This window comes from Varanus komodoensis, unplaced genomic scaffold (genome assembly GCF_004798865.1).
Source record: "Varanus komodoensis strain SLA01 unplaced genomic scaffold, ASM479886v1 scaffold18_3, whole genome shotgun sequence".
NCBI lineage: Eukaryota > Metazoa > Chordata > Lepidosauria > Squamata > Varanidae > Varanus > Varanus komodoensis.
In genome coordinates, this window is record NW_025335549.1 from 10,503,807 (window position 1) to 10,517,280 (window position 13,474).

The following is a 13,474-nucleotide window of genomic DNA, read 5'->3' on the forward strand; positions in this document are numbered from 1 at the left end:
GGGCCGGAAGAGTCTCTTCCCCTGCTGCAGACCAGTGAATCACTCCCCTGAGCCCCCGTGGGGTCTACTGCATGCTGCTCCATGCCTGTCTTCTCATCTCTCTTCCAGCCAACAGCAATGGTCCCGTTCTCAACCCTCCGGCAACCGTCGCGGAGTCCGTCTCTTGCCATTTCGTCCCCGAGGTGTCTAACGGGAGGAGCTCCACCCGCCATGCTCAGTCTCCGCAGCCTCGCCCACAGCTGAGAAAGACGTTCAGTGACCTTGGGGGCGTCCTGCAGGGCCGCTGCTGCCAGGCCGGGCCAGCAGGGCGCCTGGAGAACTCTGGGGTGATGTACGCCAGCCCATCCTGCAATGGCCCCAAGGAGGACCTGATCTTCTCCCCTGCCTGGAGCGCAGCCTCTTTCGGCTACGTGAGTCCGGCGGTGAGCCAGAGCGAGCTGGCGGGGGAGGCCGTGACGCAGTTGTCCCCCTGCAGCCCCAGTGGCCCCCCAGACTCGGGGTCCCCCGCCTCCTTTTTCATCAGCAAGGACAAAGCGGCTGGAAAGAATGGAGCCGAGGCCTTCGGTGCTGCCCCCGAGTCCCTGGCAGAGGCTGATGGAGGGCCGAGATGCGCTGCGAGGGAGGCCAAGCCGCACCTGGCCCTGACCAGTCCGGGGGAAGAGGCGTGTCCTCAGCTGGAGAGGGACAGAGTGGCAGGCAGGTTCCGTGAGAGGTCGCTCTCCGTCCCCACGGACACGGCCTCCCTGTGCTCCGTGGACATTGCGGGCAGCGAGACCTGCGGCCTGAGCTACCCCAGCGCCAGCTCCGAGGGCAGCACCAGCACAGACAACGTCTCCCTGGCTGTGGAGCAGGAGTCCCGGGCGCAGCAGCCGCGGCGGCAGCGCACCAAGAGCATCTCACTCAAGAAGGCCAAGAAGAAGCCCTGCCCGCCCGCCCGCAGCGTCTCCCTGATCAAGGAGGGGCCGCCAAGCCGCGTGGAGCCTGCTGCCGAGCCACTGCCTCAGGACCAGAGGCCCAAAAGCCTGTGCTTGCTGCCAGACACCCCCGCCCATGGCATGGCACACGGAGAGGCGGCCAGGCAGGGGGAGAGCGCCCCCTACGCACAGCAGTGGTACCTGCCCGAGTGGGGTTCTGGCGACCCCTATTGCTCCCTGTCTGGTTCCAGCACTGCCACCGGGACGACGGTGATCGAGCTGTCCAAGGTGCGCGGGAGCTCTGAGTCCCTCCCGTCGCCCTCCGTCTCCCGGGCAACCACACCATCCCAGCTCTCCGCAGAGGTCAGTCTGAAAACCTGCTCCCCGGGAAGACCGACGGGGGTGATGTCCCCCTCCAGCGGCTACTCCAGCCAGTCCGAGACCCCCACACCCACCATCCCGACGGCGGCTGTCCTGGGGCATGCCCCTGCCCAGGGCGGGAGGGCGAGGCCGCTCGTGCCGGAGAGGAAGTCCTCGCTGCCGCCCGTCCTGCCCATGGAGCGCAGCCCCAAGTCGCGGCTGTCGCTGGACCTTCCGTTCGCCCCGCCGACGCACCTGGACCTCTCGGGACTCAAGATCTCGCTCAAGGGCAGGGCCAAGGTGAGCCGGCACCAGTCAGAATCCACCTTCGGGACCAAGCTGGGCCCCAAGCTGAGTCCAGTGCAGCCCGTCATGCCCATGGTCACCCAGCTGGACCTGCGCTCCGTCCGCCTGCGCTCGGTCAGCCGCTCGGAGACCGAGGATAACCTGGACAGCCCCGAGCCAGCGGAGGAGCCTGGCAAGAAGATTCGGCCACCGGTGGCTGAGAAGCCACCTCTGTCCCGCCGGCCTCCGATGCTCCTGCACAAGACCCCGCCAGTGCAGGAGGAGTCCCCGGTCAGCTCCCCATCCTCTCCACGGACACCTCAGGACTTGGTCCCCATGGAGAACCTTTACCTGGTGGCCAGGAGGCCCGAGCACCCCTGGGACACGGATGTTTGGAGTCCCACAGAGCCACCCTCTCCCATGGGAGTGGTCCCCCCCTCGTCCGCGCCCCCTGGCTCCTTTTTCCCTGCCTCGCGGCGGCTCTCCGAAGACAGTTTGGGGGAGGATGAAGCAATGCAGGCAAAACTGCTGGCAGGGAGGTCCCCCGGGGGGGAGAGTCGCAAGACCAAAGTGCCTCCCCCGGTCCCCAAGAAGCCCAGCGTGCTTTACCTGCCACTGGTGGCCCCCCCGCTCCACGCAGGGGCTTGCCTCGGGGACCCGAGGGCGGCTGCCAGCCCAGCTGTGATGCTCGATGAGGACCTGGCCCACCCCAAGCTGGCTGCCTGCAAGGTGCCCTCCCCGGTGGCCAACGAGGCAGACTTCAGCCCGGCCAGGGCCTGCGACTCCTGGGGAGACATTTCAGGTAAGTGGAGCAACCGCCCTTTTGCGGGGGCGGCTCTGCTCTGAGATGGTTGTGGAGAGAGCTGCTTTGCTTGCTGCAGTGCCAGATTCAGTCCCAGGATTAGGAGCAGTGGGTTGCGTGAACCCAGCCTATGTCGGCCTCACACCCGCCTCACACCAGCCCAGCCTGACTGTCCATTTCTCCAGGGAGTCCTTCGTGTCAGCAGGGCTGCTTGTCCCTTGCAGGCTTAATTCTGAGTTTTTGAGAAGCTACTCATGGGGCTGAATTCCACTCTCAAAGGCTTTGCCACGATGGAGCACCATGAATCACTCCACGAAACCTCAGAATAAACACGGCGATGGATAAAGGGCACTGCTGACACAGGTGCTGCGGCATCCCTGGAAGCAGCTGCCCTGTCCCAGCAGCAGCCAAGGCTCTCTCTCTGCAGCCCGATCCTCCTTTTGGTGATGCATGCTGGGTGTGGAGCCTTTTGTCTGCCGCAGGTGTGCTGTGCCAGTCAACTGCAGCCCCTCCCTCTGCAGGGAGGAAATGTGTCATAATTGCATCTCTGCGGGGTTTGTGGCTGTTGTTGCTCAGACTGGAAAACTGTGATTAACATGTGTGGGTTGCTTGGGCAAGGAACCAAAAGCAGTAGATCAGACGACCCCGGACGACCCCTCCAGTTGCTTTGCACCACAGCTCCAGTCATTGCTGACCGTTGGCCACACTGGCTGGGGAGCATGGTAGGAGTTGCACTTCAAAACATCCGGAGGGTGCCGCACTGAAAAGGAAAAGCTCTCTTGTGCTTGACATGCCTGAAATCTTACATTAATGTGGCATTCACTGAGCCTACCCAGGGCTGTTTCCCTGCTGAAGGAGGGAGAGTCTTGGACAACCTAGCCCCAGCTGATGTCCTGCAGATGTGTTGGACTATGACTCCCATCCTCCCCAACAAGTAGGGCTGGACAAACCCTACTCCGTAGGGGGAATGGTCATGCCAGCTGGGAACTGTAGTCAAACATAAGTGGAGGGCACCAGGCTAGGGAACACTGGTCCTTGGGTGCTTTTTTCTATCTCAAAATGGCAGCCTTCAGTTCCCTAAAGCCAACTAATGGTCTGACTAAATCTCTGAAAATTACATAGAATGCCATTTATAAAAGTCTCGTCTCCCTGCCTGGAGATACAGGTGCATTTTTTATGCATTCCATTTATCCCCTGCCCTTCTCCAAGGTACTAAAAGTGGCACGGGTGGTTCCCCCACCCCATTTTATGCTCACAATTTTAAAATTTTAATAAAATTTTATCCCAGTGTGACTACCCCAGAATCATCTGGTGAGCTGACTGACTGAGTGGGGACTCGAACCCATGTCTTCTCGGTCTGATATTCTGTCATTGCATTACATCGTCTGCCTTGAAATAGATCATTCGATGCTGAATTACCGATCAGAAAAAGCAGGTTGGCAACCCATCTTCAGTCTGATGGGTGCTTCGACAGCCTTGCTTTATGCCAGAGGTAGGTCACTTGTGCCTCTTCAGATGCTGCTGGATTCCAATTCCCATCAGCCCCCTCTGGCATTGCTGGTGGCTGGGGAAGCTGGGACTGTCTGGCAATGTCAGATGAACCGTGCATTCCCCTCCGCCTGCTGCTTCACGGCTGCACATTAAAACAGTGAGCAGAAACTATCGATGTGAAGCCAAGAACGAAACCTCCGAGAGGAGAGCAGGTGCTTTCAAGGACGTGGCAACAGTGCCCGCGACCTGCCTGTGGAGGCCGGCCGCCAGCCCCTCCGCCTTTCCGCTCCGCAGGTGTCTTCTGCTCACCATCCATTCCTCTTTCCTCCTCAGTGTCCTCATCGTGTGCTTCCTTCTCTTCCACCCACTTGTCTCTCACCAGCTCCTTCTCAAGCTGTTGCCCACCCACTCCCCACCCTCCCCACCTTCCCCCAGCATTTCCACACCCTCCCCTTCCTTTTCCCCAGTGTGGCGTAGTAGCCAGGGTGTTGGACTGGGACTCAGGAGACCCGGGTTCTAGTCCCCGCTCAGCCACAAGGCTGAGTGACTCTGGGCCATTCTGTGACTCTCGAGCGCACCTACCTGATGGGTTGTCGTGAGGATGACAGGGAGAGCCAGAGGAGGGTGCTATAAGCCACCCAGGAATCTTGCAAGTGGGGAAAAGGCAGGCTATCAGTGTAATAATAAGTGAATTCTAACCGCCCGTAGACCCTCGTCCATGTAGAGGCACCAACAGATTTCTTAGCTGGGCTGGGAGGAACGGCTCAGGGTGTCCCACTGCCCGAGGCAGAAGGATGCACGTCACTCTGCCTCCCCCAGTGCTGCTGCCCCCTTCACCCCTCCTCGGAGGGAGACCTCGTGGACATGGCCACCGAGGCCGCCTGTACCTCCGTGGCCTGGGCAGTCTGCAGGGCGCCTTGCCCACAATGCCTTGGTCTCATGCTCCATTTTGGAGCCCTTTCAAAGGGAGGCATCGGCCTGGTCCTCTGCAGGGAGGCTCCTACTGCAGTTCTCCACAGGCCTCCCCACCCACGGTTCAAAAAACCAGGGTCGAGAGGTGATCTGGTATTTGCCACGCAGCTTGCCTTTGCACCCACCTGCCTTTCCTGAGAGAGAACCAACTTTGTTTGAGAGTCGAGCTGGAGATGCTGTGAAGAGAAGGGGAGTATAACTCTGGGAGAGGGTGCTTGGACCCGTTCCTTTCTTGCCTTTCCCACGACCTCAGTTGCATCCCCCTTCTGTGATCAGCTGCACTGGGGGCCGGCACAGAAGGCAAGGCAGCTGCTACGTCCTTCTTTCGCTCTCTTCTCAGTACTGCAGTCCTGATAGCAGCTTTGTGAGTGGGGAAGTGGCTTGGATTTAGGAAAAAACAGGGAAGGAAAAGCTTAGCTGTCCTCTTCTGGAGCACCACTTCCTCCTCCTCCAAAGCTCCTCTAATCCATCTCTTTAGTCAAGTTAGTGCTACCAGGCGATCCTGGTGTACAACCTCTGGTTTTGCATTAAGCAAACAGCCCTTAATAAGCATTTACCCTGGACAACATCAAGGGAGCAGCAGAAGCGGAAGAGCAACGAATGAAATGTCCTCCAGTGAATGCAGTGGTGGGTTCATTTAAAACTCTGGGTGGGTGGTGGAGGAACAGAACCAACTTCCTTGTGTGCCATCTGAGCATTCGGCCTGTGTGTGCACAGCATCTTCCCGATACCACCTTCCTTGCATCTCCCCAGCACAAGGCGGCCTGCCTCGTCGTCATTCTCACGTTCTTTTCCTCAGGGAATTCTATTGACTTGAGGGCTGAAGAGAAAAGCTTTGCAAGTGACAAAACCGCGGCCTCAATCATCGAGGAGGACGATGATGTGTTTGTGGCAGCGTCCCGCACCACCGAGGACTTATTTACTGTCATTCACAGGTGGGGGTTTCCTCCAGGTGTTGGGTCGGGGCTGTGGATGGTCCCTCTCGGGGCATGACGCTGTTTGCTCACCCCACCTCTCTGGCCTCACCCTAGTCTGTCTCGATCTCCGTCCTGACAAGGCACGTGGCTCCAGAGAAACAGACTGCAGCAAGGGGCCTCACCAGTTGTTCAGGGAACACCAGGACCTTGGGTAACACACTGCCTCCCATAAGGAGCTGTTGCCTCAGGAAGGACCGTCATTCTTAAAGGGCCTTTTCCCACTCCTGTGTGGTTGAGGGAGAGATGCAGCTGCCAGGATGGGAGTGTTGCATCTTCTGGCTAGAAAGGTGCCAGGGAGGACTCCTGAAGCAGGGTTGCCCACGACCCCTCTGAATGTCAGTCCTCAGGATAATGCAAAGCCTCAGAAGCAGGGGACATGCCGGTCTCGTTCATTCCTCAGTTTCACTACCCCTTTGAGTCTGCAACCCATGAGTCCAGTGACTGATGCTCAAGGAGTCCATGACCACCCATTTGTGACTAATTTGCCAGGAGGGCTACTGAGATAGCCACTATAGCCAGACTGAAGCCTGTTCCAGCGGACACCCTGCTCCTCCCCAGCCTCTCTGATCACTGCCACTCTCTCTCAGGCAGCCTTGAGAAGCACTTCTCTCCCACCCACCAGCCTTTTGGAGATTTGATCAACCAGCTCTGACACACTTGCCTTGGAGTACCTTGCCATACTTAGGCTTCTGTTCTGCGGCACCCTGTGAAGAGCTGACTGTGCAGCCTGGTTGGGGAGCCAGTGTTTCAGTGCTATTTTTAAAGGATTTTTTAAAAAACGTGTCTTTTCAGTTGTCATTTTTGGAACATGGGTCATGTGTGTGCATGGGTCGGGGAGTCGTTTTGGTATTTTTCCAATTACCTTAACATACTTCCTAACCGTAAAAAAAGTGTCTGTCTTGAAAGGAACCAGCAAACAGCACTTACATAATAAGCACTTTGCATGAGTAAAATAATGATTATAAGAAGACTGGGGCGGGGGGGGGGGGGATCGTGTTAAAAATTGTTGCTGTATTTCACTGCTCAAATGAATTGTCCCCACTCACTTGCTATGTTTGGGTATTTAGTTGTTTGTTTCATTCTATACTGCTCCCTCGCTAAAAATGGGCTCTCTGGGCAGTTCGCAATGTTAAAATATACAATAATCACAAAATAGAATACCAACAACAATAAAATCAAACATGAATAATATTTCAATAAAGTAGCAGTGGTGGACCTGCACCAACCACGCTCAAATTGGTCTGGAGGTACAGCAGCAACAAAATTCAATAAAATACAGTATAAACAATGACAATAATTAACTATTAAAATGCTTGGTAAATAAAAAGGGTTTTACCTTGCACTGGAAGGAATAAAGAGTAGGCTCCAGGCACACCTCTTTGGGGAGCTGATTCCATAACTGGGGTGCCACAACCAAAAAGGCCCTTCTCCTAGTTGCCACCCTTTTTGTTTCCTTTAGAGGGGGCTCTCTGAGAAGGACCTCAGATGATGACTTCACGGTCCAGGTAGGAACATATGGGAAGAGATGCTCCTTCAGATAACCTGGCCTCAACCCACCCGCCAGCGTGGATGAACCATCCCAGAATGGCCACACCGGGAAAAGCTGTGTAGCCCGGCAGGTGCAGAAGGTCGATTGCACTTCTGCTTGCAACCGACATCAAAGGAATTGGCTGACAGCTGAACACTGGGTCCTGCTGTCCACAGACACCCACCACACACGGGGGAATTGCATGAAAACCACCAGCAATTTCTTTCTGGGCCCCTCTGTGCTAGCTTGGATTGTGCATGCCTGTTGCCTCCCTCCCTCGTTCGAAATGGCTTTCTGATGATTCTGTGTTCCCAGGTCCAAGCGGAAGCTATTGGGCTGGAAGGAGCCCAGTGACGCCTTCAGCAGCAGGCAGAGTTCCCAGGTGCCCTTGAAGAACAACATGGGACCCCTGAGCAACGAGTGCCCTCCAGGTAGCACGAGAGCCTCCAGCAGGAACGAAGACTTTAAGGCCCTCCTCCAGAAGAAAGGCGGCAAAGGGACCTCGGGGATCCGCACCTCTGCAGCCGAACTTCTGAAGACCACTAACCCCTTGGCTCGCAGGGTTATGACTGAGTTTGCAGTGGACGGGACAATCCAGGGCCCTAAAGACCGCCCATGAATAGATGTGGAGAAGGCTTCATCTCCCAGCACTATAGCCTAATAGTCCACCACTCCTCAGCCTGACAGTCAGGGTGAGCCCGTGCTCTGTGGGGGTTTTATCGTTTTCCTTGATTTGCTGGCCGTGGCCAGACCTTTTCTGGTTTTTACTGGGGGGTGGGGAGGGGGATGACCCCTGCTTAAGGGGAAAATGTCTTAAGTGTAGAGCACATGCGTTCCCTGTGGGATGAGCCCCACATATCTGCTCTTAGGAAGGAAGCTTGATTATAATTTTCAGGGTGGAAAAAGGGCCCACAACACACATGTTTTTCGACAGGGCTATCAATGGATTGGTGCCGGACTTGGGCCTAACAGCACCTTCCCCAGTCACAAGAGGGGCAGAATACCTCTTCCTCTCCCTCCCTTTCTGTCTCCTTTTCCCCCCTTTTCAGGGTCAGCCTGTTCCCATTTCCACTCTGCAACAAAGCTAGCTTCAAACTATTCCGTTCCTTTGGCATGTGATCCTTGCAGTACTTGTAGGATACAATGTATGGCTATCGTGACCTCTTCATTTATAGTTTTGGCTCTGTTTTCTTTTTGTTTTGGCCACAAAACTCATAAAGGGGTAGCTAGGTGGTCACTCAGGTAGCGAAGCCTGAATAGCGCGTTAGGCCTGTTCAAGCAAAGAGTCCCTTGCAAAAGATCTCAATTCAAGATGGTGCCCAGTCCTCATCCAAAGATTCCTCAAAAGCTTATTCATGAGCCTCTGCCATTTTGACACTGGCCCGGAAACGTCTGAAATGCTCCTTGCATTCTCTGAAGGGGCTAGCACTTGCAAACATGAGGCTGGGTGGATACATCATTGCGATCATCTCCACACAACCCATCCACTAGAAATCTAGCCTTGCCCAATGATTGGAGTCAAACCTAGTTACCTCTCTAGAAGCGCTCCTACTTCTACAGAGTTCTCTTCCCAGACTGAAAGGGATTAGAATCAAATGGTAATGTAGTGCTTGCTGAATTCCGGAGCGAATTGTATTTTAAAGGCCTTATTGTACAAAGAACAGAGTCTGTTCAAAGAACAGAATAATTCCCTATGCCCAGTAGGGGGACACTTTGGAGCTCTTTGTGAACACAAGACTTAAAATAATAGGCCTGTTTCTAGACAGAGTTAGGGTTCTTCAACGATGTATCTACCCTTATCCCATTTAATGGAAGAATGCAAAGCCTTAAGACTAAATTATGGCTGGGAGTAGCTGTAGATTTCTTCCGCTTCCTGAAGTCCCCCCCCCCCCCCGCCCAGAAGTTCCTAGTTTAATGGGAGGTAGCACCCCAGGGATATTCTGCATGTGGGCTTTTAGCCAGGAGGCATGTAAGGGCTAATGCTTTGCCTTGATCCCCGCACTTCATGCATCATGTCAACTTGGGGCCACCCCATTGTGATCTGTGCCAGTGAACAATCCACAGCCCACAGCAGCAGCATCCTGGAAAATGCTCACTGCCGACAGAATCAAGTGCAAAATGATGCATGCTGCTTCATAGTCCCACATTATATATTTTAGTGCCTGCCTCATTTTGAGTTATTAAAAAACCAACCTGTTCCTCAAAGTTCATTTGTTGCGAAGAGAAGTCCTCTGCTTGGTGGCACAGAATTCTTCACTGAAGAATTCCAAAATGTTGGTAGAAAAATAATTCATTTGTGGCGTCTGGATTAGCGGGAATTTCGAATGTGTCACAAGCAACCCTCGGAGAAAGAGTTATCACTGAAAATATGTCAGGAATTTCACCGGTTTGCACACAATATGGCCCTACTCAGAGTAGACCAATCAGAATGAGTGGGAAAAGTGTTACATGGGACTTCCTGTTCCTTTAAATCAGCCTAATGTAGGATTGGCATTGGATACAGCCCAGTGGGTTGGATCCAGACTTGGTCACAGCTAGAGTAGATCCACAGGAATCAGTGAGTCATGACTTAAGTCCCACTGATTTCAGCAAGAACTTTGACTAAGGCTAGATTCAACCCAGTACCTCGTGGCAACTTACAGGCTAATCGTGGCATGAGCCTTGAATATAATGCCTGAAATATGTTTTTCATCAGTCGGTGCATATATATGTAGAGAGAGAGAGATGGGGAAACATTGAGAAAATTGGGAACCAAATGGCCGTGACATGCAAGAAGTACTGCCCCTGACACCGCTTTGCAAAGCTTAAATTCATCCTGATAGCCACGTGGGTCATCTTCACCGTGGCAGTCACTGGAATGGACACAATCTTCTTAACTTTGCTGTACAAATAGCTGCCTATCTATCAGCTAAGAAAAACATGTCAGGCACCTGTCAGTGGGAGTGGACTCCGGACCACAGAACCTTATGCCGTAATACATCCGACAGTCTTCAAGGCAACTGTTGTTGAATCAGACTTATACAACAGCCCCTGGGGAAGTTGTTGCTTGTGACTGGCTTCAGACAACACAATAGCGCACACTCAGGCTGAGTGCAGGTTTTCATTGACCTGTGGGGTTGCGGTTAAATTGTGAGTTTTTATGTTGTCCAAACCCAGATGTGCCAACCGATCGTGGCTTATTAACCATGAACAACTCATGAAGAGAACCCATGTTTGTTGCTGGGCTGTGAACGTTCATCATGGGTCGTTATTCTGGTTGGATTAGGGCTTCAAGAACAACGTATGGTCAACAACAGCCCCTGCTCCACCCATACTGAACCCTCGAGTGTGGATGCTTGTGTTGTCTGAACCCGGTCTGTGGAAAGAACAGCCATTCTCAGCATTGCATCACACTGGATGGCGTGACCAAGAAGTAGATCTGAGTGGTGGGTGGGCGGGCAGGTGGCATCTTCTTTGATTCTCAGTGCCTGAGGACATCAGAGACACGGAGCAGGCATCCCCCCTCCACACAGTGACCTCTCCAGGTTGCGTCCCTTTCACGTTGGCTTGCCACCGTGAAAAGCAACCATTACAAAAAGGAAACCAACGCAGGCATTGCCGCATGAGCAAAGCCTGTGCACTGCTCTTGGGCTGGTTGGACCAGCCCTCCCTCACAGGGATCCTGCAAGTGGTGTGTGTGTGCAGATGCAACATGTCTCTGTGTGCGAAGAGTCACACTGAACATGCCTCTCTTTCTGCCCCCCAAGAATCTTGCAGTATCTAAGCAGGCCTGTCCATCATGATGAGGGACGCTTTCCTGCAACTTATCATTGCAACTTCTTTTTTAGCAGCAGCTTCCTGAATCACCACCTTGGATGCTGCTTGCTCTTCCCTCCCTCCCTCCCTCCCTCCTTCTACAATATCTGGAGCCCTATTCTTCATTCACTGCATGTTTTTCCATGGACGTCCTGCACAGGAGAGGCAACAGAGTCAGAAAAGCCAACAGGGTTTCAGAAAGATGCCAGGATAATCACTAGAAAGGCCCAGAGTCATTGCCCCTGAGAGTTCAAGCAGCTGCTTTGCACCTGGACCTGCTGCTTAGGTCTGAGGTGTCTCCGCCAACCTTGAGGCTTCTGTTTCTTCATGAGTTCTAGAGTTTGGGTTTCCAGCATTCTGCCCACAGACATCAATTGGCTCACAAAGAACCTCTCTTCTACCAGGCTCCCTGCATCTCCTGCGTTTCATCTCATCTCATTTCTCAGGAATTATTTTAATTGAAAACCTTGTGGGAGGCTGGCTTGCTGCCACTTCAAGGGCTGCCCTCCTGCAATGTATTTATTTGGACTGCAAGGCACGGTGTTGTGCTGAAGCTCAGGCCTCACCTCTGCCCTGTTCTTTTGGATTTTTAAGTAAAGAACTTTTTGTTGCATCTGTTTGCCTTCTGGAAGGCGAGTGAGATGTGTCAGGCCTCCCTTGGCAGCCATTCTATGAATGGGAAAGTCCTCCTACGGCAGCCATTATGTGAGAGCACCCACAACGCATTTTCAAATTTCCCCATGTGTTTCCCCAGAACCTCATCAATTCAACCTGGAGGGAAATTAACAAGTACAAGATCCTCTGCAGGTATAAAGCCTTTAATCTGCCAGAGACTGGGACACCCTTGTTCGTTGCAGAGCTGCTTTCTCAGGGTGCTTTTGTGTGCTCTGAGCACCACAATGGGCTCAATGGTCCCGTTTGGCAGGAAGCCGTCTTAACACAAGGATGTCTCCCCAGCCTTCCAAAAACTGTAGCTGAGGGAGTCTAGCCCAAAATGCCTGCCCCACCCGTGTATAATTTGATCACTGGAGAGGAGGTGTACCTGGGCAGCGCTTGGAAACCTTTTTCAGGAGTCAGGAAGAAAACCAGAATTGCAGCTCATTCATATTTCCTGTTTTGGTGCTTGTGGGAACATGTGAAAGCAGCCAGCCCTGACCTGGTGTCACCCAGGTGTCTTGGATGCCTTCACACCTGGCGTGCGTAACTTGATCAGAGTCATAGCCTTGCACCATCCGCAGGCTACCGGGTTGGAGTCAGGCATTGTACATGCACAAAACCTCCACAGTGCTTTGAAGCAGAACCTCAGGCCTGGGCCAGATCCAACCCCCCAACAGCCCCAGAGTCCAGCTTCCTTGCTCACATGTTGCTTCTGGAAAATTCATGCACAACATCTATTTACAGATTAAACCTGAGTCGTTGCTAAGCAGGGTTAGGCCTTGTGCCAGGAATCCCCGAATTTGCCATTTGCTAAGAAGCCCTGTGCTTTTCCTTCACAAAATTACAATTCCCTGGGGAGAGAGAGAGGGTAGCTGTTCCACTTGCGTGAACTTGTAGTGTGGAAATGTCCTTCATTTATATCCCGCATGCATTCAAAATTCTGCTTTCCCGCTTTGCCTTCTTCTTCTTGACATGGGTATGCCTATGTGTCTCTCATCATGGAAACTCAGGGTCTCTCTAAACATGAACAGCTTTTCCTCACAGTGGGCCGGTTTGGATGGAGCCCTAAACCATACTAGACTAGGAGTTCAGAAGCTTTTCCTTTATTTTGAAATTAACCTGAGCTTGCTGTATCAGCCAACCCCCAAAAACTATGGTTGATGGGAAGAAAGCCAGCTGAAGTTATAGTTTATGAAGCTGGCTTGTTTCAACTGATCATCATTAAGACCAACCATGGTTTGGAGTTTGCACAATGCACTCAGCCATGATTAAGCTACATCAGAAGTCGAAGCTTCCAGTCTCCTCACAGTGGTGCTGGAGGATGGGATGGGCACTGTTTGCCAGAGTGGCTGGGGTGATGGGGTTTATGGTCCAAAACATGTGAAGGGCGCCAAGTCTAGGATAGGGGTTTGGCGTTACATCAAAACATGGCCGCTGTGCATCTCAGATCCTGTCCTGAATGTTGGTTGGCTGAGACTGGAGGAGAAAGTGCTGGTTCGTTTGATCAGTTCAGTCTGATTTTCTGATTGCCAAAAAGGGCCCTTAATGAAACAGGGTAGCGTCTATAGCAGCTAGCTAACAGACGCCAAGAGCAACTTAAGAAAAATGAAACAGGGTGTGTGAGCACGTGTACAGTATACAGGGCTTAGTTTTGTATGAATCCCATTGTATCCAGCCTAGAATGTATGAAATT

At 53.1% G+C, this 13,474-nt stretch overlaps 1 protein-coding gene across 1 annotated transcript in view; it reads left to right on the top strand.

The window, feature by feature from the left end:
• NHSL2 (NHS like 2) overlaps positions 1-9,534 on the top strand; it is a 34,030-nt gene extending 24,496 nt beyond the window's left edge. The window contains exons 6-8 of the mRNA XM_044427480.1: positions 109-2,361; positions 5,624-5,759; positions 7,645-9,534. Of these exons, the coding sequence (XP_044283415.1) occupies positions 109-2,361; positions 5,624-5,759; positions 7,645-7,948 (2,693 nt within the window). The 3' untranslated portion in view covers positions 7,949-9,534. The remainder of the gene's footprint in view (positions 1-108; positions 2,362-5,623; positions 5,760-7,644) is intronic.
• Positions 9,535-13,474: the final 3,940 nt, after the last annotated feature.